This window comes from Parambassis ranga, chromosome 22, assembly GCF_900634625.1.
Source record: "Parambassis ranga chromosome 22, fParRan2.1, whole genome shotgun sequence".
Taxonomy (NCBI): Eukaryota; Metazoa; Chordata; class Actinopteri; family Ambassidae; genus Parambassis; species Parambassis ranga.
The window spans coordinates 7,223,724-7,251,176 of NC_041042.1; the positions used below are offsets into that span (position 1 = coordinate 7,223,724).

Consider the following 27,453-nt stretch of genomic DNA (forward strand, 5'->3'; position numbering starts at 1 on the left):
TAGGGTGTGATCACAGCGTGGTTTAGACAAACAAAACTCCTGCCTCTATTGATCATTTTTTTAATAGCAGATAGGGGAGGTACAAGATGCAGAGGAGGGAGAGAAAAAGAGATAAACTAAACTGACAATTATTGTGAGAAATACTTGTGTGAATTCAATGACTGTTCTGTGAAACTTCTGTTTACTATTATGTTGCTATTGTGTTGGTAAAATTAATTTCATATGGTAGTTTTTTTAATACACAAAAAAGGAGTCTACACAGCATTTGTTAAGACATTTTATTTCAAAACAGTACAAAGTTTATATTATTTGTTTACTAAAGCTGGTGTCCTTAGTCTCAGGAATACGGAAGGGCAGGTACAAAATAAGTTGAAATAAAAATAAAAAGTACAAAATGAGTTTCCCTATTTTCAGAAGGTGACAGCAAAAGGTGAGTGTGCATAGGAATAAGTAACAAACAGATTCAAAAACTAAACAAAACTAAACGTTTTGCAAACGATTGAAGAGAAAACAATACCATAAAAACAATTACATTCAATAACAAAATGATGCACTTTTGAAAAATGATTATCTGTAATCTTAAAAATACTGAAGTGCTTTTGGAAACTCCAAGGACACTTTGAGAGAAGCGTTTCACTTCAAACGAACCTCAGTTTTTAACCTCAGCTATCTTTAAAAGGGAAGAAATCATACAAACAAGCACATATTGTTTTATTTGTATGCACAACATCAGAATTTATATTATAAAAGAAGCTAATTTAGTCTTTACCAACCATAAAGTACAAATAAGAGTCCAAATACAATCATTTTGGGGCAGCAAAGTGCATTTCATTGGCACAGTAAAAGTCATTTTAATCAATGCTGGTCTCATATAAATAACTCAGAAGCTCGTGAAGGGATCCGAGTCCCCTTAAGTAACAAATCTAAGATGACTCTTTGTGTGTTTTCCCCTGAAGCCCTAGTTGTTTGCAAAGTATTCCTAAAGAAGTGTATTATGTTAAAGTGACCTCATTGAGGCTGCAGCAAATGCACCAGGTGGAAAACACCCAATAGTGTACTGTACATAGAGGAAAAACCCAGAGGAAAGAAGAATGTCTGAGAGGTCAGGACAGAGCGACCCCAATCAGAAGGAAACCAGAAGGTGTCTGCAGCACAGCATTGAGATAGAAAGGCATCAGGAACTATAAGCACTTACTTCACGGGGGGGTTTTGAGCAGGAGAAGCTATTTATTATCCAGAACAGAAAACTGTGGGTCTCTCAATGACTCTGATGTGCAACAGTTACAAAATGAAACCACTGCAACTTATGCCTTAATGATTTATCATGCTGTATTCTTTGCATGTCCGCCATTGCTCACATCAGACTGTATTGCACAATTGATTTGTCAGACCCATCGTTGTGTGATGATACAAACAAACTGACCAGTGTCAGTTTTGGACTGGGGCAGCAGGAACAGGATATGACTCCTGTCCAGAAGATGGCATTTCAGTCTTAGGTGAGTTAGCGGTGTGTTACAACAAATATGTATGCAGGAACATTGACTTTATTGGATACGGTACATTCACTTTTGAAGCCAAAAAAATGTCTGAATGGACTTATGAAAACATGGATTTGTCACCCACTCAACAACAACACTCTCTGCTCACGTGATGTTTTTGGTCCACAGCATGCCTACTTTCTACTTGAAATGATGGACTTAAAGCAGACAGACTCATGTATGTGCTCGCTGTAAATGGCCTTTTTAAAAATTAAGATATTTATAGCAGTAGCCTACTTTTTGCATAACAGAACTACATTTCCCCATTAATTATGGTGTATGGATGCCTGCTCTGTATACAACATAACAACCAGGAAATGCAGAGTAGTGTTATCTCCGTGGTCAGTCTTCAAAGGTCACACAGAACAACTGCAGTTATCTTTGTTTTGTCTTGTATTTCCTTCTTCCTGTGAGATGCAACTTGCAGATTGTGACTGTTGCATCCAACGACAGCATTTGCAGACAATGCTGAAAAGGGGGTTGGGGGCCAGGCCATGGCCCTGGTCTTTTGAGAGTGCAGTCGGGTAAGGGGTGAAGGGAGATGTTGGGACCAGAGGAATGTTTGAGAGTCGTTTATGCTGTCCCACTGGCGGAGTAGGAGAACTGGGGGAAGTGGGGTCTCCGTTCGCTGTCAAAAGACTCCATACTGTCATCTAGAGACAGAGGGGGAATAAACACAAACTTTCATTCTCTGGTAGACACACACAAAGAGACGTCCTTATGTATAACATCACAGAGTATGTTGTAGCGAAACAACAAAATATAGATATTATCTACTTATAAAGGGTTGTAGATGGGGTCCAAAGACGAAAAGCTATATGCACCTACTGCAAGGTTTTCTAACATGGGATAATCAATTTTAACAATAACCTAGATATTTTCATGAATCAAATGTAGTCTCCCCAACCATGCTGTGAGTGAACTAAAACAATAAAGAAAATAAAGTCTAAAAAAAGGAAGCACAGTCTTTAAATTTTTACCGGGATACAAACCTCCATTCATCCCATTATGCCTTTGACCCAATAGGCCGCGTTGCTGCACTTATTAAAACCTCTTGTAGTGTAAATCAAAGCTGTCATGTGACCATGCTCCCATCATGTTCCCCATATTGTACTTAATAAACTGGTAGTCATTCACATGACTTGTGAGGTACTCGTGCTCTCCAGAAGAGGGCAGACTGCTCTCAAGGGAGCTATGCATGCCTGCAGAAGGTGTTCCCGTTTCACCTTTATCAGCCTACCAAATCCAACTCAAGCCACAGCCTATTACAATGCAGCACATGTGTATTAATGTCTATTAAGTCTTGCAGGGAAATGAAATCATACAAGTTAGCCTTTGGTTCATCTCCACAGCATATACCAGCCCTACTGTCACATGAGACTACGACATCATAAAGCTGTACAAGAGGGAACAGTCTTATAATTCGAGGATGTCTTGTACCACATAAGTTGTATCAATAGTGCATTCACATGCTCCTTGGATGGTCTCACTTTCCCAGCAGAACAAACCAAAGTTGTTTCCCTTTACTTCAGTGTTGTGTTTTGAGTCACCACAAACAAGATGTGTTTTATTTTTCGCTGTTGACAGCCTTTGGACGTCGACAGCCTTTTGCTGTCATTTGCATGACAGCAAAGAGCAATTAATTTATAACATATACAAGTTTATCCCACGTTCACATTAAAGACTTAATAATTATAGCGGACTTAATTATGTTTTGATTGTCTATCATACTACCGTGTGCATGACCTCAACGACCCAGCGAGTTGAGATCCAAAATTTTCATCATTTTCATCTTGTTGATGTTCTGAGATCACATAAATGCATAGTAAACATATTGTCTGTGCTACCTTGTCCGGGTGGCGTAATAGTGATGGTTTGTGCTGTGAACTCCTCGTCAAAATATCGTGTGTCTGTCTCCGAGGTAACTTGGGGCTTAAACGGTGGGACCAGCTGTTGGAGAGGAGACACAAACATATCACCACATTAGAGCTGTTAGTCAGACAAGTAACAGTCGCCTGTCTGTTGACAATCTATATCGTGTCTAGACGCTAGCGCTTCATGTCACGTAACATTATGTATCCTTGCAGGAATGGCAGTTATTAAGTCCTGTTTCTCCACAGTCATGACAAAGAGAGATAAACACAGCAACATTAATATTTTAGAAACTCACCTTCTTCTCATACACATCTTGCCATTCAATCCCGGCAAAGAATTTGTGCTGCATGATTTCCTTGGCGTCATCAGGCCCTCCACCTAACCTGGAAATACAAGTGTATAAGATAAAGCAGATAGAAAAATAGCAGTAACTACTTGATCAGGATCATCTTATATACCTTTTTTTTAAAGCCACAGCTGAGCATGAAATTGAGGTTCTTACCTTTGCATTGGGTCTTTCTTGAGAAGACCAGAGAGAAGTGAGCGTGCCTCAGGCCCCAGTGTCCGAGGGAAGCGGATGTCTTCCATGAGGATGAGCTCAAACAGCTTCTCGTGGTCCTGGTTATAGAAAGGCAGCCTGCCGCACATCATCTCGTACATCACTACGCCCAGACCCCACCAGTCCACAGCACGACCATAGTCATTGTCCTCTAGTACCTTGGGGATGAGGGTTGGATAAAAGTTGTTCATATGTATGGTTTGTTAAATAGTCTTCCAATTGTTTAATGCGGTCGGTGCATATTTGCACAATATTCTATAATTATGGTTTGACCAATTAGGTTGTGTCTGGATATCAAAAGGCCATGAAACAGCAGGTCTGTAAGCTGAATAAACAAACCCTACAGCAACTGGGTTTACCTCCATCAGCCCAGCCCCAGCAGGATCACCTGCTCTCCCCCTCTGGCCTGGGCTTCTGAGGCAGTCCCAGCCAGCACTGACTCACATCTCACATTAGGAGCAAGGATAGAGTTTCCCCTGGAGCCCTGCATATTTAATCACCACGGGCCCTTCCACACATACAGATCAACAAGCAGCAGAGGTGTGGGTCGCTTAAATAAGCAAATGTGTGGCAACAAACAGACCAGGTCTTACAAACAAACCAACTCAATGAGCACAGGCAGTCTTTGGAAGGGAACTATTTAGTCTTATTCTTTTCATAAAATGACTTGTCTTGACAGTTCTTAATGAGACAAACTCCTCCAGTGTTGTGCTTAGTGAACAGTGCAACCTGTTGCATGACTAATGTGCTGCTGAGCGGAGTTGTTCCAAGGTCTCTGGGGACATGTACTGGATTCTACCTCGCCAGGCGGATGTTGAAGGTGAAATCAAGACAAGGAGAACACTCTGTTCTCTTAAAGCTTCAGCAGTGTGATGCTAGGTAATTCTGACCTAAGAATAGACGCCTAGGTAAAAAGATGAGGGTGGATTAATAGAATTAGATATGGACACAACAGTGTACAGGCTGAGAAAGGGGGTCCTGGAAAACAGATGGACCGATGTGTCCGTAAAAGGAACAAAACTACAGTGTGTGTGCATGCGCGCACAGCGTGCATGTGTCTGTGGGCACACAGCCTGGCGCTGCGGTGAGCATCGAGGAGGAGGACTGGGAGGGCAGGGGGAGTAACGTGAAGCCGGTGTGGGGCTAGGATTACTGGGCCGTCTCTATTTCCAGCGCTGCTGTCGTGTGATTCACACCGTGCGACAGCTGGGCCTGCAGCTGCCCCATATATGTAGAAGAGCGCCACAGCTGTGAAGCTGCCAGGAGCGCAGGAGCCAAGCTCATCCCTCATATACGTAACCAGGACTGCTCGCCTGCCTGCCTGCCTGCTTGGGCCTCAGCCCCAAACTAATACTGTTACACTGCCCCAAAGGAGCAGAGATAGAGGAGGAGAGAGGGTGGAGAGAAGGGATAAAAAGCGTACACACTTGGTGCTGCTTTAGAACTGTACTCTGCATACTGCACTGTTTCAGCTCACAACATTCAACACTGACAGCCATTAATCTTTCAAGCTGGTGGATCTAGATCAGCGTTAGTGGCTTGATTAAACTTCTGCATTCTTTTCATTGTTGCCAAAAAGCCAACTCCCCTCAGCCAATGAAGATTTTTGTCTTGTAACAGATTAAGAAAAGTGACCAAACAAATTTGTCCCACTCCTCAGACAAACTGGCCAGGCTGGTACAGATCGGGTCTGTCCACCCGCTACCTCCCTCCCTCTCTCCCTCCTGCTCTGGGTGGAATATTCCCAGACGTTACAGCATTCCTGTGCAGCACACACAACAAGGTCATTGTTTACTGCAGAACAACCTGTAACACTGCCTGGCCTGCACTCCATAGAGACGCTCGCCAGCGACCCTGTTGCCATGGTAACGGCCCCTGATGTCTCCCTGTTCTCTGCTGCTGAGGTTGAAGCTGTTACAGGCTGTGCTGTGGAGGACTGAAGGCTGTGGGAGAGCTTGGGACGAACAGGTAGAGAACTTTTGAGAATATTCTTTCAGGAACATGGATAATAAACCTAATTTTAGTGTTTGTCCAGGTGAGTGGAAGTAAGCATTTAGGACATGATGGTTGGAGTTAGCCTGATTGATAAACATTACAGGCATGTGTTCCTGAGTAGCAGCCTGAAACTCTGTGGGATAGCATGCTTACACCAGCTCCAAGTCCGCTCAGGTCAGGTGAGGCATCCCAGGCAGCAGCGGGGGCTGTCGCTCTCCTGGTGCCACACAACAGCTGTAGCCAATGTGGTCTTTTTTCTTCCAAGGACGGAAGCTCACGTTTCCTGAAGTGCTGCCAGCCAATTACCCATCCACCTCCCCCAACCAGAAAATTCCAAATGGAAGCTAAAAACAACGATACGGCAACTGTGTCAACATGGACACCCCGCTCCCGGAAAACATTTTTATGACAACAGGCAAGGGGCTAGCACAAACACCCATGTTCTGCCTCACACACACACCACAAAGACTCACAATGAAATATCAGGTTACATGGCCACACTTGTCATACCTGCACGCAACAGGGAGTAGCCACACCCCTCCCCATACAGCAAATATGAGAGCAGGCTGCCCTGCCCTGGGCATACTCATTAACTCAACTTCGGCTGGAGATTAGAAAGGCATTTTCAGACAGCTGCCTTTACTTTTAAATATTTCTAAACCCTTGATGACCATCAACACACGCTAGAATTTGGTTTGGGATGTACACTGCTCACATGTGTGAATAGCATTCATAGTTGGGCTGCGTATGATCTTAACCTTCATTTAGTTCCAGCTAATTTTCTTTGAACAAATACTAGTTTAGATAGTCTATGCATCTAAGGATATATAACCACACAAGTACATGACACATGGTACAGAACGGGAAATATGAGTAAAAGAAACATGGGGGTTCTTCACCTCTAGGGAACCAAAGGTCACTGAATCGTTTCATGAGTATGAAAAACATGTGAACAGAGGAAGAAACACCAAAGTTACCACCAAGGTAGTGTGAAAAAAGTTTACCTCAGGTGCAAGGTACTCTGGTGTCCCACAGAAAGTTTTCATAGTGGCACCATCTTTGATTCCTTCCTTGCACAAGCCAAAATCTGTGATCTTTATGTGTCCGTCTTTGTCCAGCATCAGGTTTTCCAGCTGAGCAGAAAACAGAAGAGAGACACATAACCATAAAAATGGCATAATGCATGTAATCCATTTATAAATATACAAAGTATCAGTGTCTTAAAAGTGAAGACGACCAACCCCTAACGTCTAAATAGTTAATAAACTTATTATTTGGGTTGTGTTGATGTGTACATTTTCAATAAAATTAGTTACAACCATAAAAATGATTCAAAATTTTGTTTCACTGAATGTTTATCTAGAAAGTCTTTCATTTCCACATAAGAATTCAATGTTAGCATAAGTGCAAATTAAAAACTGAAGTGTCATGACATGTGGTTGCTTTTTAATATCAGCATGTCCTCTCACTTTCTCACTGTCTCCTCCTCAGTTAAAGTGACCTGGCAGCTGTAGCTCACACGTGGCCAGCAGCGCCCGGCCAGAGTCAGCACATCCTCCAATCCTGCTACCCTGGCATTTTCAGGAGAACCCTAGCAGGCTGGGAGCCTGCCTCATAAACCCAAGGGAGCGAGAGCGAGAGAGGGAGGGAGGGGAGGAGTGCTGTGCTGACCTGGCTGGTATAGTTTTATCAGCTGGAAGTAGGAGAGCTACAGATGCCCACTGATAACTACAACAAAGCCCTCCTACACCCACTATGACCCATCAGGCTGCAGCATCCATCTCCTATGTCATCTTTAAAACATCTGGTATGTTTACATTTGGAACTCATACACTACATAGTAGTAAAACGTCATGAAATGATATGAATCACATTCAAAGTACACACACACTGAGAACTGAATGTGTGCTATAACAGGAGGTGGCGTCGTTCTGTTCAAAGAAAACCCATGGTTATTTCTGTCTAACTGCAGCAACGTACAGACCAAAGCTTCTTTCCAGCTGCAGCAGTGAGGTCTGGAGACCGTTCCAGGGGAGGCAGATCAATAAGCCCTGGCCACTGCTCTGGAAGGAGGCAAACTCTATTTATATCCTACCAGGGGAGGGAGGAAAGACAGGGGGAGATAGAGAGGCTGACAGCAAGGATGAGAGAGAGAGGCCACATTTCTCCACCTACCTTTAGATCTCGATAAACCACGTTTCTTTCAGCGTGGAGGTAGTCCAGAGCTGACACTATCTCTGCACCATAGAACCGTGCCCGCTCCTCTGAGAACACTCGGTCTCTTGAAAGATGAAAGAAAAGCTGAGAGGAGAGAAAATAATAACATATATAGTTAGTCTATAAAGAATGGGTGTAATTAGATTAAAATATTCTGGTGCACAACTACTTGAATTGAATTAAAATTGTTTACCTCACCACCGTTTGCATACTCCATGACAAAGCACAGGCGGTCATGTGTTTGGAAGGAGTATTTCAGTCCCTGCAAAAAAAAAAAAACAACAAAAATATGCTCAAAGCAGAACTCGATGTTTTCAGGTAAGTCAAGAGGAAGCTGACATTTCAAACAATATAGCTGTAGCTACAAGTTTAAATGTTGAAAGAGAGGAAAATGAAAGTAAAGCATAGAGCATCCAGTGTCTACATTTACTGTGTGGCTAGCATTGGTCCCATTCACTGAATTTGTGACACTGAATCATGTGTTGCCTCCACCTACCACTGTTACCCAATGTTTTTGGGGAGCTTTTCACTACAGCCCACCTCAGTCTCTGTAAATGGATCAAAAACAGGATGCTAAGTCTTACTATAAAAGACCCCACTCAACTCCAGCTCTTCAAAACATTCCTGGTAAAACTGCCCTTCTTTTTTTCTGAATGGATGCTGCTGGGTTTGGACTGAAGAGGCTCCTGAGCATCTCTACGAGTTAAAATAAGGTTTGGTTTAGGTATATGGAGGGGCTACTTACTGTCAAGAACGGATGCTTTGAATTCTGGAGGACTCTGTTCTCTGTGAGTGTGTGCGCCACTTCATCCTGGAAAAAAAGGCACAAAGAGTGTTTGTGCGAATCTTACAATAGCCAACTATTTAAGTATCAGTCACTGCCCTCCCACAGCCCCACCATGTTGTCACCCCTTTACTTGCTTATTGGCAATCACTCACTTTTGCTACGATCACCTCCTTCTTTAGGATCTTCATGGCGTAGTAGCGTCCTGTGGCCTTCTCCTTTACCAGAATAACTTTGCCAAAAGTGCCTTTTCCCAGGAGTTTGAGGTATTCAAAGTCGTGCATAGTCTGGGAGGCCAATGGAGAAAAAGTAGCATCTGGTTACAAACAGGAGCATTAACAAATTCAAGCTCTAACTACCCCGGACACACAATCCCACAGACAACGACAGTGAAGCATTTAAGACACCATTTCACCCACTGAGCAATTTCCACTCCTCTAATAGTTTGGCCTATATGTGGTTGTGTCTCAGTTAACCTCTGACCCCAGCACTGAGGAGAATGTTGAAAATGGTTGTGTGGGGGACATCCAATCCGGTGGCCTTGGACCTTTATGTCATGAAACATGTGGGGGTTGTGAAACCTAGTGGACAGGCTCTCTCGTGCTAAGCCACCCACAGCTGATGTTGGGAAAGAACTGACAGACAAAGGGCCAAAGCTGTATAAGCGCAAGTAAGGCAAGGTCAGCTGGAGGAGGTGAGTTGGGTTCTATGATTATAGTACTTCACATTTGAAAGGAAGGGACGGATAGTGTGGATAGTTGGTAAGAAATACAAAGAGGAGCTTAAAATGGGCCTGTACCACTTTGTGTCTGGGTTTGGTCAGGTAGACCTCCATGTCCATGGGGTCCGGAGAGGAGTCCATCATCTCCTCCTCTTGTTTCTGTAGGCCGTCAGCCACTGCCTGGATGGCTTTGGTCCATTCTTCCCTGAGGGAGACACAGGCAGCAGAGAGATTACATCAGCCCATTTACCATCATGCAAGCCCAGCAGCCCAATCACATAATTGTCTTCTTATCAACAGGAAGGCAATTTCAGGAGTGAATTCTGCCAACAGCCAGTGGCCCTTGTTCAAGTGTATAACAATGATTACAAGTGTATGCTTGTGTGTGCTTCTACATGTTAGAAAAACAGAGCTCTTTAATGCTAAGCTGCTTTTTAGCGTCACAAATTCTTTGCATGTAAATAATTTGTGTTTTACTGCTCTGCAAGCAGAGAGGTGTGTGTGCGCGCTTCTTTCTTGCCTCTCCTCGGGGGTCTCAACGTGGAAGGTGCGCTCGATGACAGTGGTCCACTGCAGGCAGCGGATGATAAATGTGTTGGGCTTGGGCCGTTCCGTCTTCATCAGCTGGCACTCTGACCACAGCCAGGGAAAGAGGGGAGGGAGATGAAGAGAAGAGGCCAGTGTGTAGGGGAGAAGAGGGGAGAGACAGACCCACAGTTATAGCCATTTATCTTTATCGCCACCCTAACAGACACTGTCGGCCAATTTGGAAGAGAACAGGTGCACCTTGGTGGGGGAAAACAACTCTGATCCTTAACTTGTCAGCCTCTCGAAAATATGTGATGGTACAGGTTTTGATTTTATTTTGGAATCATATTTAATAATAAAATGACTACAATTCATACAAATTATAGTTATACTGCAGTGAAATGCCTATGTTCCCAAAAAACTGTGCTTTGTTCATTTTATAATTGTTCCTAGCAATATAACAGCAACTAATCATTTTCAAATATTGATGAACCCGACTAAAAAAGAAAACAGCAACAAGATAAACACAGAAAATGTTCAGTGCATCATGTTGGTTTAGATTAGTTTTACTTATTCTGAAAGGATTTATGAATAGGCATGTCATCACATCCTTCTTTTATTTCATTTGCAATTTTCTCACTTTTGGAGCAAATAATTGTCTTGTAAGCAGTTTGCAAAACAATTACTCACAACAGTCTAATAACCAAATTTACAAAGCAGAGATTTCCATCTGCACCTCCTTCACATTAACATCTGTTCCCAAACGGAGCATGTCAGCAAATATGTCAGAATGTGACACAAAATGGCCCGTCTCTGATAGATGGAGGGCTCGGAGTGGACCACCACTGAGATCCAACATGGCTCCATCAGGGTGAATATGTAATCCAGCTGCAGCAGCTCTGTCAGCAGAGACGCACCATGTGTCCTCTGCGGTGGGGTCGCAGTGGTGACAAAAACCCAAAGCCACTGCTGATGGAGACGGAGCCTCGGAGTGCAGCACAGATAAATACTCAAAATCAGGCGGCTAATAGCCCCGATAACTCAAGAGTGTCGGAGAGGAAACATTTTGTTAAACAAACAGTATGCTGTCTAATTGCTGTGTTCAGTCATCTGCACAGCTTATCGCAGCAACTTTCTCTGATGTGAAGATGGAGTGCGCTGGGCTGTTCTGGGCATTTATTGTTTTTGCAGCAGAAAAACAAGGACATACAGAGAAGAGACGTCTGATGTATTAAAATCAGGAGCCAAACATCTTGCGTGCACATTCAGTGGCAGAGCTTTCTTTGCTTGGAGAGGTGTCACTATTGAAATAAGTGGAGATAATATTTGCTGATGTTTCTATTCATACTCCTTTACTAATTATTGTAAATTGATGGATTACTCGTTGATAAAATTAGAGTTGATTCTCTGTTTTATACCTTTACCACAGTAGCACTTCGGTGTGATTGAGCTAAAAGGTCAATATTTTGCTTTTCAGGGTGGACAGAGGCAGGACACATTTTTTTTAAGTATCTGAACATATTTGTTACAATAATGCAAGAAAAAGAAAAGCAGCAAACAAAATAAGCAGCCAAAACCAGAGGGGAAAAAATGTGGTGGTTTCTCTGAAGCAGATACTCACGTGCTACTGAGAAGTTATTTAAGGGGGTTTCCAGCTGGTCAACATCTTGCGGTCGCTCTTTGTAGCCAATGAATGTACCATCACTCTTCAGGAGAAAATACCTTGGCCTCCAGGTCTTGATGTATTCTCCTGATATGAAAAAGAGATTTAAAAGAACTGTTACTGTTAAAGTTAAAGTTATGGAAACTGAAAGTTAGGAGGGTGTTAGATCATATGATTTTTGAGTTTTCAAAATGCTGACCAAACAATTGTTTGCATTGTGTTTTCATAACCAACAGTTACAGTTTTGCCCTTTCACTTTTTTTTTTGATTGAAGTTGTTCACTGCTGCTTCTTTAAGTAACCATCTTGTCAGTTTTTTTTTTTATGTACGTCAACTGCAGGTTTCACTGCAGCTCTTTTATTCTGTACATCTTGCTTTTACCAGTGACAGTGGAAGCTTCTTAGGGAATAAACCCAACAAAAAACAATGTCCTCCTACTATTTAATTGTTTCTGCAACACTTTTGACCCTCACACTTGGAGGTGTATACTTATTTTGTGTCCAATGAAATGTTTTCTTTTTATGTCCCCCCCCTTCCACTGCTTCTCTACTCCCCAAGCCATTTCATAGGAAGCCATTTCATAGGAACTTTAAAAGCGTGCATTGGTATTCGGTAGCATGTGTAAAATCGGTGAGTACTCTATAAATATTTTCCTATCAATCTCTCAATCAATCTCTAGCATCATGTTTGCCAAAAGCTCTCATTCGATTATCAAACAAAACCTTCCCTATTTTCTAGAAACAATAAGCCCAAGCCATGCATGTCCATCTCATTCACTTAGACACACTAGCATCACACAAATGAATTTCTCCTAGGCAGACAAAACTCAATTTATTCTGGTGATGCTTCAGGAAATGTTGTGCCAGATGTTGTGCAGACAGGGGAAAAAATAGCTTACATACCATAACAAGGCAGTGGCACACAGCGGAGTGGAACTTGAATATTTATACAGGAAAACTGTAATTTATTTTTAATTACGGAGTCGCATATTAACCCCACGCAGAGCCGTACCAAGCTGTCCTTAATTGCCCCATTTCCTCCAACACAGAAGTGTGGTGTGTGTGTGTGTAAGTGGGAAGTAGAAGATCTGTCAATATAAACTTCTGTTACCCTCCTTCAAACGCACTTTTGACTGATGAAACTGATAACTGATGAGACGAGCAAACAGCAGCCATGTTGCCATCAGTTTAGTGCACGTTCTTATGAAATATTTAAAGAAAAAACATGAATTAATAACACTGGCCATGTCACTATACAAGATTTGTCACTTTTGACACCTCAGACTTATGAACTTCCTCTTCCTGCTTCTTTTGTATATTGTTTTATGAAGCGATGACATGAACTGCAAAAAGAGGAGGTCCTCCATATGGCTGAAGAAAAGACAAGGACGCGTTGGATAAGTTGACCACATACATGATTAGAAAACTGTCGCTGCATCATCTTAAATCCAAAGCAAATGATTGGAGAGGTGGCGGTACTAACCACCACAGCAGAGCACAATGCACTTCAATGCACAGCAGTTGTCCAAAGTGTTATTACAGTTTCCATCACAGCTCAGGAGGAGATTTTTCATCTTGTTTTCTGCAGAGTAAGTGTTTTCATACCAAATATAGCTCATTTAGAAATTAGCTCGACTTTGTCAGCCGTCAGATCAGCGCTCTTGCCGCCTCTCAACAAAGCCCCTCATACTAGATGTGCCGTCCTAATTAAAATACACGTGGGCAGAATACTGTCTGGTGGATATCCCTCATGCCTGTTTCAATGTAACACAATTACAGTGATGAGTCGTTTGTCTGTTTCAAACTACAAGCTGCACCAATCAACTTGCACATCAGTCACCCACATGTGCATGCTGGTCTCCAGAGAATCCACATCCACTGGGTTATTTATCACACTCCTGTAAGAGACTCCCTTACTTCAGCACATTGGCGCTTGGACAAATGGTTATAGCTTAAAAGCACAGAAGAGGGGCCTTTTAAGACTACATGTAGTAAGTAACAGAAGCATCAGCTAAGAGTTCGGTTACCTGTTACACACACATAAGTTGCCTAAATCTGTCACAAGAAAGTCTTCTGAGCCCTTTGCACCAAGCCTTGTTTTCCCCTCAATCGGGCCCCAGCTGGTGCCTCTCTCTGTGGTCAGGTTTTGGCTGACCCATATCCCCCAGCTACAGTCCATGCCAGCCAACATGAGGACAGTATGTGCACAATGCAGAGACAGCGTAATGAGCCCCTTACCTGACACCATGACATGAGATGACGGCCTATAAACACTCTCATCTCACCAGCAGAAATTAAAGTTTTGGTTTTGCAGCAGGAATGCAGCAAATCAATGAGCACACAGCACATTACAGCATTAACATCCTAAAGTGGAGGAGACAGGTGTTTGTATATGTGTGTAACAACTACCTGTGTGCAGGCCATGGAAACAGATTATATTAGCATCCATGTTAGAGGGTTTTAGAATTTCTCTACTGATGCATAGCACCAACCCAGAAGTAGTATGGGTGATCATGTGTGATGCAGCAGCACAAAGCAAGACAATGCTAGACAGCATTCTCCATCACAGAAGTCTTCAGGCATCTGTCATTATACTAACGTATGCAATAAAAAGAGACAAGTGTGTGCGGTGCCTGGGAAGAGGCCACACAAAGGTAATGCAGCTCAGAATCTAAAATAAAACACACACAGTGACAGAAAGATTTTATAATTGTTTTTTTTTTTTCATAAAATGTCACCAATTTTTGAAAGTGTCACAGAGGTGCAATCAAGCAACTCCACATCCTCATTGCACATTTTCTAGCACACACTCCTTCTAGACAGGAGGACAGTGCAACTTCCCCGTCTACGACCACAGACCTGGTCACATGACAGCAGTGGAAGTAGCTGTATCCGGTTGTCTGCAAGTGTGTATCTCCACCACACTGCAGTGCAACCCCCCTCTCCGCCCCCACCCACCCAAACAGTCTTCTCTCTCAGAGCATGAGCAACAAAGATGACCCTTGTCAGCTTCCTATTTAGGTGCATTTCCCCTTCTACTTTTATTCTGTTGTACTTTCCACACTGTGGCTTTTCTAAGCAGTGACATGGCAAGAAATTGAAACAAACAGCTGTGCGTTTACACAACTCCACATGAGCACTGCTGAGTCTAACTATAGACACATTACTAATGTACATAAGGAAGGATGCAGGTGTAAAACAGACACAGGCAACATAAATTGAGACCAAACTGATTAACTAACGCAAACTAAATTTCTACACTGACTTGAATGCTTTGCACAGTAGACCCCAAACACATCCTGTGTACAGTGAGAGAGTGCAGACTGCTGACAAAGGACAATGGGCCTCACAACAACACAGGAGAGGCTTCTGCTTTTAAGTCAGTTCATCATTACAGCATTCCAGTAAACTAAACACTTTTGATGTCAACATGTTCTCCAAAACAGGAAAATGGCCAACAGACAGACTGACCACAACCTAGATTAGATAAAAACCTGCTTCACGTATCTAGTTCACACACGCACACTTTTACTGTGAGGAAATCCTCTACAAGATTTGTCTCTCAGAATCAAAGCATTTGTAATAAAAGTGTGACAGCAGACATGTGGCTCAACTCAAGCAAATTAGGGGAAGGACAGAAGCATAGGAAGACCGAGTTGACACAAGATGAGAAATGAGAGAACTGGAGGGGATGAGAAAGCTACGCAGTGTGCGGAGAGAGGTGCTGAGCGGAGTGGTAGTGAGACAGATCACTACATATGTTCCCCACATATGTAGGAGTATGAGCACAAGTGAAGTGTGTATGAACCATGCACACGCCTGTGTGTGTGCATGGGAGGAGCTGTCAGGACCTGATAGAGTGTCTTTACATGACAAGCAGCTGCTGAGGGCTGGGATGCGCGCTGGGCAAAGTGGAAAATAATGAACGGAGAACCGCTGCCAAACACAACAGAATTCATCTTTATTTGCCAACTGCTGCATGGCCCTGTGTGTGGACAGCTCCAGCATGCCGCCACCACGCCCTCTAAACCCCAGACACACATACACAAGGTACAGGGGGGAGAACAGGTTTGGCCACAGCTGGACATGATGAAGCATCTTCATGTTTGCTTATGCATGTATTCATCAAATCACAAGCTCCGTATGTTTATCCATTCTAGTGTGTGATCAGAAAAAGTAGCTCAAATTTAAGATTCTAATTCTATTCCAGATGCTAAAATAATCATTTGTGCAAAAATTAGTTTACAAAAGATTTCACTGACTCCTCAAAAGGCTCACAGAGAGATAAGGTATTAAAATCTACACAAATGCAGAGCCTCTTGCAATTAAACTAATTAAACCATAACAGAAGGAACATGCAGAATTATTTAGAAAAACATTAAATAAAAAGAAAAAACTTCAGACTTCAGAGGAGGCACAGAGGGGGAGTGACAGAGGTTAGTGGCTGTTTCCGAGGAGCGTCCTGTACTATCCGTCTCTATGTGACAACAACAGGAATGTTGAGGTCCCAGCTGCTGTGGCTTGTTGGCTTTTAATAAGACACATCATGTAGCATTCATCAAGCGCCCCCCTAAAAAAAGAGAGGCCACAGTTTCCCAATAATGAGTCGAAACTAACGGCTCTGTTTCACATCATCCCTTTCTCTCCTCTGCAGTCTCTTTTCTACTTTCACAGGTTTTAATAAAACTTCCAGAACAATAAATCTTAAAACAGAGAAGACCCCCTTAGTCATCAGGCAGCAGATAAACCACACACACTCACACCGAAAATGGGTAAATGATTTCACACAGAGTAAAAGAACCAAGAGAGAGAGGGTCAGACAAAATGTGCCTCTCAGTGCCCACACCCAGTGGTTGGACTTCCTGAGAGGGCTGCTGTTGGGTTTTGTCCCCGTCTGGCCATTCATAGCTTGGGGATGAGAGGAAGGGAGCCAGTGGTAACTGCATGAACTGTGCCTGTGTGTGTGTGTTTGAGTGGTGAGAATCGGATGAGAAGGGGGGTGGTGGGCGGAGGTTGAGGATTAGGGAATTAGAACTCCAAAGCGAGGGATGAGGAGGAGGGGGGGGCTTCGCCTTTTGTTGGTTTTTCCTCAGCCGCCCCCGCCATCCCTTCGGCCCTTTTCTGCCGGGTTCTGCCTGTAGGCTGCAGCTGCGGCCTGCCACCCTGTGCCCTGCATCTCAATGAGCCACGGGCCACCCGCTCCAGAGGAGAGGGGGGCTCCCTGATGCAGGGGTCACCACTGAGCCCCAGCAACAACAAACTCCGCCTCCACCATGCTCTGTTCTGAACCATAGGGCTATGAGCTGAGCTTCTAATGCTGCCTGAACACCCATCTACCAATTTACCAGACTTGCTGTGACCATATAAGGCAGCGCCAAGCTCACTTGCCATCCTGAATTATCCAGCAGTTTGGACTTCTTCCGCTCTTTCTCTCTCTTTACGTCTTCCTGACACCCCCACTCCTAAAATCTCTTTCGTTGGCCCATCTCTCCTATGCAGCTGGATGTGGGTACTCCATTGCCAGGGCTTTGGCAGCAGCATCAACAGGTTGGTTGAAGGGCCACCCCAGTCTCCAAGCCAGCGCTCTCTGTCTCTTCCTCTTACGCCTCTCTCTCTCTCTCTCTCTCACACTGTCACTCGGGCTGCTGCTACTACCCTAACAAGAAAAAAAAATCAAGGGGGTTTGGGGTGCGATGGAAGCGGCCCCTCTTTCTCACGCTCATAAGAAAGCCCTCACTTCTTCTCCATGGTGAGTGACACCTGCTGATTACCATAGAGACACTGTGGGAAGTTTCCCCCTGCCACACTGGGGCCGAGATTTGCCCCCTCTCCCTGGGTAAACAAGCAGTCCATGGATTAGTTAACTGGGTTACTGCATGGCAAACAAATAAACACACATTATTTAGAACAAATTAGTGCCAATGAACTTTCAATGACCAGTGTAAGATCCAACACAGAAGGAAAAAACTCCAGAGGATTTTTTTTTTTTTTTTTTATGAGACAGGTGTCGCCAGCTGTTGACACTTTTCTTGGCCAACTATTTTCAAAAAACAGACTGCTATGGGGCGATGTTACACATAACTGAGCATACAGTCAACTCTCAGCTGAACACCTTCTTCATTTCTATTTCTCCTCTTCACTTGCTAAATTGGAGAGAGATGCCAGTGATGTGATTGATGTCAGAGACTGAGAGCTTTTCGCTGGTCCATAGCCGCTTCCGCCATGGGTCTGAGTTGTCAGCAGGGTCATTATCCTAGCAACAGGATGGTGGGGTGGTGAGCAGAGAGCGTGCGCTGGAAGAAGTGGGGGAGGAACTAAGAGGGGGTGAGGAATGGGCTAAGACAAAGGGGGGCAATAAAGACTAAAACAAAAGGAAGAATGTGAGAGAACAAGGGGAAGGAGAGAGATGAGGTCAGTGAAGAAACAAAGAAAAAGGGGAAAATAGTGCACTGCTGAGCATCACAGTTGTGGTGAGCAGGCGGACTCTGCACAGCAAAATAAGCACACAGTGGGTTTGCCATGAGCAGAGGCAAACGCTGGAGGTGCCACCTCCCTCAGCCTCCTGGTTCCCCCGTCATGCCAGAAAGCCTGCCTGCCGACAGCTGCACCCCAGTAATTTACTTCTCTCCACCACATTTAACAGGAAGACTGCTTCCCATTACCCAGAGCAGGGGGTCCACGCTGACGGCCAGACACCCGGCCAGAGCGCAGGCCTCCTGGTGTGACACCCTCTGCTGCTGGACTCTGCCTACAGGGACTCCACTCCTAAGATCTGTCTGCCACGGCTGGTAGTCCATTGGTTTGAGTTGGGGTATTTAACCACCCAAATCAGAGTTATCTGTTGCAAAGTTTATAAAAAGTAGTGCATGGCACATTAGCAGCTTCAGTCAGACCTGTTATTGTTCTCTCTTGATGTGCATCCTTCCTTTGCTGTGCATATCAAAGGCCATCTAGCAGTTTAAAATGTGTAGAAGGAAATCTTTCCTTAATCTATAATATTACACACCAAGAAAATGGCATTTAAATAAAAACTGTAACATAATGTCATAAGGCCACTTTGAAACTTTTGTTTGCCAAATCCCTCACAATGTATTGTATGTGAATGTTCAATATGTTTTCCTGTAGTTCTGCAGTGCATGTGTTTGGTACTGCAGCAGCGTGTGGCCCATAACAGCCATAATGAGGGGATGTGTAGGAGCCTGGGTGAGCCCAGCAACAGACTTGGCAGTAAGTCAATGTCCTAAAGTCCTGAGACAGTCAGCATTGCAGTATAAAGAGATGCTCTTAATTAGGTGAGTCCACTCCTTCGAAAAGCATTTACCAGAGCAGGAAACACTGCATTCTGCTGAACACTGCTTTCATCTGCACAGACTACTGTGTTTGGTGTTTGATAACCCCTCCCCCTCCTCATTTCTGACCTGCATCTCATGCAGTCTCCTGGACCACCAACAAGGTCTCGCTTGGAGGAGCAGCTTATGAGTGTCCTTCAACTGCACGACCAGCAAAGGAGCCAATCAGCTGATGAGCTCCAAACTAAACCACAAGAGGGTCTCGGTCACACACAACTTCCACCGGCTCCCCTTGGGCCGACTGGGTCACTGAGCAATGTTCTGGGAACATCACAGAGACGCTGCTCAACTTCTGTCTCTCTCTGTTTGTCCCCTTTATCTTTGTCTCACTATCTCTACTAGTGTGTTCTCTGCTTTCCCTCCCTCTCTCACCCCAGCGCTCCCCTCATGAGTCAGAGCCAGCTGAGCGTGCTACCCAAATCCAACAGTTGTTGTGGCCTTCGTTAGCCTAACGAGGGGGCCGGCTCTTTATACTTGTCAGGGAGCAAATGAGTCAAACAAACAAGGGCCAGGGAAGAGGGGAGGACAAGCAAGTGCTGTTCTGTTGAGCTTCACTGGGTTCTTGGCCACAGCGCTTGCCTGGAAACTAGGGAACCCACAATCTGCCTCTTTGATGTCTGATGATGCTCTTGCTTTGATGGAAACTTTGGAAAAACACACGAGCAAAAAAACAAAAAAAAAAACAAAACAAAACAAAAAAAAATAACATGTTGCTCGGTCTCTGTGGCCACTAGAGGCCGTAGGCACATTCACAGTGTGTGGGTGCACTCTGTGAAGGATCTAAAAGGGAAGTATCATTTGGGGACACATAACAACTGGTTATGATAGTAACAACAAAGTTACAGTGTTATTGCAAGCCTGTACTTGCGGTGCGGTCTGTGCATACAGTGACTGGGTGATGCCCTGCTGGCAGTGAGACTTTGAACATGCTTCACACTCACACATTTGAAGATACGCACACCTATTCAGCTGCTTTGTCTTGCATTCCAGAACTGTTCTTCCATAACTTATAACAGACACAACAAAACATCCCAAACTGTCTCCAGACACATTACTGCAGCACAAGGCTTAAGAAGAAAGTACGAAGGTGTGTCCTTCAGGATGAGATCATTTCACTGCATGCAGCCTGTCTGGAACACATGTACAGCACTCCCAAGGCTGAGAATCTGGAGGTCTGAGGACAGATTAGCTCTTCTGAAGGGTTTACAGTGTATCCAGGCACAATGCTTGCTCTACTTTCTTTCAGGAGTCCTGACTCAGTTTGCACGTGATGCCTGAAGATGACTAATGAGAAAGGAATCAAAGAGTGAGAGTGAGTGGCACGGCTGTGTTCAGCTGACATGCCAGTGCTGTGCCAGTAACTGGCCCACCGTGAAATCCAATCATCATGCAGAGCCAATAAATGGGCACAGTTAGAGGACGAGCACACTCGAACTGTACCTGCTTTGGTAAAGCCCAGTCAGAGTGTAGCTTTGTGCTTGACCACATTCATGGAACACACACATGATGTTGATGGAAATACTGTATGAAGGTTGAACTTTTGTAAAACATTAAATTGGTGTTTTGAGTGCACACATGGGAGTAATGAGCATGCTGAACACACTCAGAGGCGGTGTAAGCCATTTATTATCACGCCCACATGGAGATTTGAGTCACTTGGGTGGCGCCGCCACACAAAAAAGCTCCACTCAAGGTGCAGAATGGGAAGATAGTTGTTGAGCGCAAGCTGCCTGGCTAGCGTGATGGACAGTAAGACAGGGGTACTGCAGGTTCACCTTCTGCGCAGTGGCTCTAGGGCAAAGACTGCATGACAGTGACGTGACACTAAATGCCTTCCTGTCAAGGAGGCAGGCGAACGCCCTCCAATCAAAACTTAGAGGCTCTGGGTGACATTTCACAGGGCACAGCTGCTGGGCTACGACAGCATGCCAACTCACTATTCCTGAAGGGTTGTTTGTTTAGCGTGTGTGTCACAACTAGATGGGTGAACTGTGTGTATGTGCACACTCCATACACCACCATATAACCTCACTGTTTTCTTACCAGTCACTATACTTTCTATAAGAGCGTTCCATTCTTATGAGGACTGGTGAGAGTGTGGAAAAAGTGACAGACAGTGAAACACCTGAATAACAGTGAGTACACGTAATCACACAATTACCACACTGTCAAAATGTGTGTGCAGATTTTATGTCCTCTTCCTTTTCTTGTTTATAATTAACACTACATTATTTTTAGGGTTATATTGCCAAATTGCGGACATGTTGCTCTCTTTGGCTAATAATACACACAATTAGTACTTTTTTATGGTCGAAAAGTGCAATTGCCTGTGACAGTAAAGCACACCTCGTGCTGGCTACGATAAGTTTGCCAAGACAAAGAGGTGTGTTCTGGGTTTGCGTAAGTAAGCAAATTGGTATTAAGGTGTAAACATGATATTGGAACAATGGTACTAGAGGCTAAACCATGCTGAAACATTCCTAAATCAGAAGCCAGTTATGCTCTCAGCACAAATCATGTAGTAGAGGAATGGGGGCTAACACATCGCAGCAGCAGGATCTCTCCAAGTGACCTGCTCCCACCACCTTATCCTACATTTCGTGCCTTGGTTCCCCCCCTCTTCCACTAAGAGCTTGGTTCTTTGGCTCTGAGCCTGGGGAGATTTCAGCAGCTTTGGAGATGTTTCTTATCCTATTTTGCCCCTGGTGGTGGTGGAGTGGACTCAGTGAGGCAGCCACTGTGGAAGGCAGCGTTAGTATGCACACATAAAGCTGCTCAAAGCCAGCAGGTATGTGAGGAATGCCTCTTCATCCAAACAACAGGACTCACGCCCGACACAGAGCCACGCCACGCCACACAGCACTGTCAGAGCAGCAAAATGGGGCCCACTGGGGACTGGCAACTGGACGGCTGTTTACATTAGATCTGGCATACTACTGATTTTAACAAACAATCAATTATTTTTCCACTGTCAATAGGTTCTATTATTTATGCAGCAGTTTACGAAATATGTTTACTTGGAATTAAAATGACTGTCTGATCTAACAGCCAACAAATTAAGATGAATTAATGTGAAATATTAGCAAAAGTATTTGATTTGTACTCCTAAACATACAATTGATGTTCCACTGCAGTGCTTTGCAGTTTATAACATTTCTCCAGCAGTCACCAGTATCAACAAGATCTTTGCGCAACGAGCATATTTCAGAGATCTTACATACTTTGCGTGTTTTGCGCCAGTTTGGTTAACCTGCATGTTACACAATTGAGGTGATGAATACTACACTACACCATGATTGAAGTGTCAACAACATACACAAGAATACATATACATAAATAATGGAGATAGTAATTGTATTTACATATAAAGCCATCAAAAACAAGACTTTACACTAAATACAGTATAAACATTATCTGCATTTACCTCTTTTATGCAGCCATCCCTCCTTGACGATCACCACATTGGTCATGTTGGTGGACAGGATGGAGGATCCAGGTTTCCCACAGGGAGAGACACAACTTTGTTTCCTTCACTCAGCCCTGTGCAGGAGCCTGGAGATGGGGTTCTTGGGTTTATAGCCGCCTTCTCAATGGTTACCTATTAGTTAAGGAAAAGTAAAAATTACTTCACGTTAAGGTGAAGCATTTTTTCCTCTTGTCTGAATATTAACCCTCAGGTCAACACAGCAGAGGAAGGCAAGCAGTGGCAAGAGAAGATCCTTGTGCTTTATGGCCACAGTCAGTGGAGGATATCACAAGTGGAACCTGCAACATTTCAAGGATCAAATATCTGTGTAAGCCTGCGGTTTTTGGCATTCACAATGAGGTCTCCCGTATTGGAAAATTCCATGCTGTTCACAACCCTCACAGCCATTCCTGATAGACCGGGCTTTTTTTCCTAATCACCAGGAGAATAGCAGTGAGAAAATAATGACATGACATAACTAATTTTGTAATTGCATGGCTGTTTCTCTTAATGTTCATATTTGATTTTGTTTTAAGATTCTGTAAGAATGTGTCAACAAAGTTCAAATTAAAAGGTCTTGTTAACTAGCTTGATGAGTGCTGTGTTATACTGTGGGATGTGTTTCTGAGGGGCATGACGGAGGTTATTATCCCAGTTACAAATGTACATTTTGCTTAGTGGTCTGTCAAAGTGATACACTAATAAGGAAACAAAATCTTGACAATTACAGCAAAATTCTTTATAGTCTATATGAATAATATTTTCAATAATTAAACTATAAACAATGACTTTTGAATGACTTTTTTCAGTTGCTGTAACATCATGAGGAATGTAGCCAACATGGAAGTGTCAAAAACTGCAGTTCCTCAAAGGACCTTTAACGGAGGAAATAAACATGTTTAGTTCCTAATGATCATTTCCATGTTTTTAGATCACATTAACTCTTTAAATTAGGGATAAATAAGAGCATGAGTTTTGAGTGACAGATGGGTGAAATCACAGTTCACTATGTGCTTTATCCACAAGCTCCAGCTCCATTACTTTCCTCAAAATGTAGAAAGTCACTATTTTGTTTACAAATAAAAGACAGTCTATAATACAGGTCAGGTTCAGATTTCATGTCATATGATGAACAACCCGTGGTTGTGTGATACCATCAAAAACTCTGATAAGCCCATTTTTTTTCAACTGTGAAATGATCATGTTGACTTTATATCATCTGATTTAAAAACAATAATGCTCATTTTCTTAACGACAGCTGATGAAGGATCATGTGATGTTGGGTCCTGCAGTATAGATTGATAGACAAACATACATACATATTCTGTCAGGCACATTACTTATGGTAAAGATAAATAATTTATGTTTGAGAAAGTGAATAACTTTTATGCCCTGAGCTTCTGTTTGTGTTCACCTTTTAGTAGTAGTACAGTCTTGATGTGCAAAAAAGCAGGCCGCTGTCTACAAAACAACAACTTAAGATTCTAATTGGAAACGCACATTTACAGTGTGAAGTGTGCGAAGGGTTGTCAGACAGATGTACGAGTAAAGTGCAAACTAAAAAAAAATATATGGGTGCAAGATCACATACAGCAGCAGTCACAACTGCAGACCTTTTCAAACTCCAGTCAAAATGTATGATAGAATGATAGAAGACATGCTAAAACTGTTCTGACAGTCATCTGATAAACTGGCTGAATTCCATCACAGACTTATCACTTGGACACAGCGCATGTAGGCTATCATAACCAAAACACTTGACCCTTGATTCATTCAGCGCTTCTTCATGTTATAAAGACAGCTTTGAAAGCAGGGAAGAAGCAAAAGACTGATCGATTCCCATGCTTGTTCACACAAATGTCACATACTGCACCAGGCATTCTCTGATCATCGACTAAAATCAATTTGTCTGCTGCTCCATCACAGCGAGGCCATCAAAAGAGCTCTGTCAGAGTGGCCTCATCCAGCTTGCTGCTGGGGACAACAACAGGAAGTGTATGTGACTATTGACAGACTACGAGTCATATCAGTATAGCCCCAGGCCTGAACACATCTGTCAGTGAATGTGCGATCAACACGCCTTTTTTACTGCCATTCTGCTGACTTCCATCTGAGCAGAAGTGAGTTTGTAAAATCAAAGTTTATTTTTGCTCAGTGTTTTTGTTTATTGCACTGGGGTTGCGGTGCTTGTGTCGCACAACCGATGTTGGACGGATCCTGGAGAGGGATTTGAAAAAGCACACTGAGAGCAATTCAAACTAGGGATCACACAAACCGTTGGATGGTTTCAGCATCTTGTGTGTACTCTGTGACACAGACACGCACACATTATATACACATTTGGGATACATCACACAAACAAACTTGAGCGCGCGCACCACAGCCAAAAAAGCAACACATGCACAAGACCGGCTCTGGAGCCACAACAGAGCGCTGCTGTTTTAATGGGAGCGACCTGTTGCTACTGCGGCCTGTGTGGAAAAGCTGGGCTGCTGCCAGCGCTGCAGCCAGCAGCCACTGAATGAACCCAGTACCCTGACAGCAGGTCACATGGTCCTCAGGCCTCTGGGCCACCGCCTGCCTGCCTGCCCTGATGTCAGGGCGGCTTTCAATCATTCATCTTTCTGGCTCCAGCTCCAGGGTCCACCCCATTCAATGCAAATCAGTGTCATGCAGCAAAAGATGCCACACACTGAGCCTGTCACTGGGCCAGAGAGGACAGCCACATGTGTTTATGGCAGGAAGCAGAAAATCAGGCCGACATCACCACACTACTTCCTTTATCACAGATCAATAGATGCAAGTCTATTTTTGCTCCATTTTCTGCTGCTGCTTGTGTAAACAAGACTCTGGCTTATCTTTAAAAAAAATATTTAAAATAAATATAAGAAATCAAACATGTTCCCTGTTGCTGGAAAATAGTCCCTGAAGCAATGCTTGCTTTCATGCCGCCAGAGTGGAGCCAATATTGGTGCGAACAACTATACGGTTCCAAGTTCCTCTTTCAAGTTCCCCGAAAACATAGCATTATTGATAAGAACATTGCGGGTAGCTGTAGCTGAATAACAAACCGCAGCTACTGCAGCCTTAGAAAACAAGTCGACTCATTGCTTTGAATCCAGTGATGACATGAACAACAACTTCTTTATGACTTACGGCATTCATCTTCACGCTGTTCAGACAAGACAAGAATGAAACACAAAGCTGAATTTATTCAAATATTGGCCCATCAGCTAACAAGTATTATTTCTGGGTGGTTGTATATCAAATAGCATCTAGTAAACAAGATGAAAGACGTTCTAGGGCTTGTTTTCGGTTTTGGTGCGGAGTCATGTGTTGACGAGAAGCATTATCTTTCTTAGTCATAATACATCTAAACCTCTGTAGTGAAGCCAGGTCTGTGTGCACGTCTGCCATGTTTGCAGGGACAAAATTTCAAACAACATTCCTCAGATTCTGCATGCAACTGGTGGCACATTTGCGTCAACGGGCCTGCGAGGGGATTGGGTGGGAGGTGGCTGGTATTTTCTAAATAGAACAGGGGGAGAACAGAGCAGTCAGTGGCTGCATCATTACGCCAGCTTGTTGCGTCTTCCCCGGGTCACATGCCAAGTCCCCTTGCGTACACACACACACACAATGGGACAGATGTAGTCTCATGACAGATAAAAAAACATTTTGACACTGCGGGTACAACATGCCCAGGGACAATGTACTCTCTCTCCAGACTGTACATGTACACCCTGGGAGATGGGGACAGACAGAAAGTAGCATTAGTGAGGTTTACATTGTGCATGTGTTGCACCACAAACCTGGATTTCAATAAAAATGACCCATCACCCGTCATCACCGTAGGTGGGTTGATATTAAAACACAAACAAACACAGTAACCTACATGCATCACCTCATTGTGCTAATTACTGGAGAGGAAAAAACTTTTGTGGCTTTTTCTTAGGACCTCCCTGCTGTCCAAGAAAAAGGCCCCAAAAAAGGTCTTGGGATCTGACTTTGTGTGCTAGCACAAAGATGTTCTACTTTGTGGATACATATCATACCATACATACATATCATGTCTGCCTTGTAATAAATATCTGACTCAAACAAGTAAACAAACGCAGAGGTAGTTCACAACAATGAATGAGCTTCTCTCTCTTGTTGAGCTCATTTGTTTTCATTTGCCTCATGGGCCATAGAGCACAAGCAGGGGGGAAAAAACAACTTTCTAGCAGAAGTGAAGCGTTCAAAGTAAGATGACTGCAGATATTTTAGCCTCAGGCTTGTGTCTCCAAAGTGCTCATTGTCAAAAAATGAATGGTTAAACATCTTAAGAAAGACTCGCTGTTGTTTGTGAAAAGAAAACAACAACAACGCGTTATAGTTGACTACAAGCCGTAGACTTTCGTGCTGAATAACTTGTAAAGCGAAGTGAAGTCAGTAAAGTACCTCATTTCAGGTTTGAATTTAGCGATTGAAAGGATATGGGGCCTAGCAGGGCAGCTTGGGTGAGAATAACCGCATCCCATGTAAGTACAATGGGGACCTACCCTGTCTAGCTGTCGAACCTCTTGTAGTTAACCATGCGAAGGAAACGCGGGCATTTACCTGGACAGGAATTCAACAATGTGTCCGTCTCATTCTACTGAGCTGTTTCGGCGGTATTTTAAGTTGATAAGTCCTTCAACAATCTGGACAAAAGTGCTCTCATTTACTCCGTTTCTCTTGCCTTTCTTCCACTACACCTCCCAAACGCGCTGTCTGC

At 43.6% G+C, this 27,453-nt stretch overlaps 1 protein-coding gene across 2 annotated transcripts; it reads right to left on the reverse strand.

The window, feature by feature from the left end:
* Window positions 1–263: 263 nt before the first annotated feature.
* akt1 (v-akt murine thymoma viral oncogene homolog 1) lies at window positions 264–27,453 on the reverse strand. 2 transcript variants are annotated; one of them, XM_028395107.1, is made up of 14 exons: window positions 27,297–27,453; window positions 22,653–22,826; window positions 11,839–11,967; window positions 10,210–10,321; window positions 9,768–9,894; window positions 9,124–9,255; window positions 8,930–8,995; window positions 8,378–8,446; window positions 8,143–8,268; window positions 6,972–7,100; window positions 3,916–4,130; window positions 3,709–3,796; window positions 3,386–3,488; window positions 264–2,191 (listed from the first exon to the last, which is right to left on the reverse strand). In XM_028395107.1, the coding sequence occupies exons 2-14, from the start codon at window positions 22,696–22,698 to the stop codon at window positions 2,112–2,114; spliced, it is 1,422 nt and encodes a 473-aa protein (XP_028250908.1). In that variant the 5' UTR covers window positions 22,699–22,826; window positions 27,297–27,453; the 3' UTR covers window positions 264–2,111. The 2 variants fall into 2 exon arrangements, with proteins under 2 accessions (XP_028250908.1, XP_028250909.1); XM_028395108.1 differs by having other exon boundaries at window positions 27,239–27,453.

Bases quoted from the DNA above. Each gene is read 5' to 3' on its own strand.
- akt1 (XM_028395107.1), bottom strand. From the start codon at position 22,698: ATGACCAATGTGGTGATCGTCAAGGAGGGATGGCTGCATAAAAGAG. The intron at 11,968-22,652 runs GTAAATGCAGAT...TTTTCATATCAG, and splicing joins GGGATGGCTGCATAAAAGAG to GAGAATACATCAAGACCTGG. The intron at 7,101-8,142 runs GTAGGTGGAGAA...TTTTCTGCTCAG, and splicing joins TGGTTTATCGAGATCTAAAG to CTGGAAAACCTGATGCTGGA.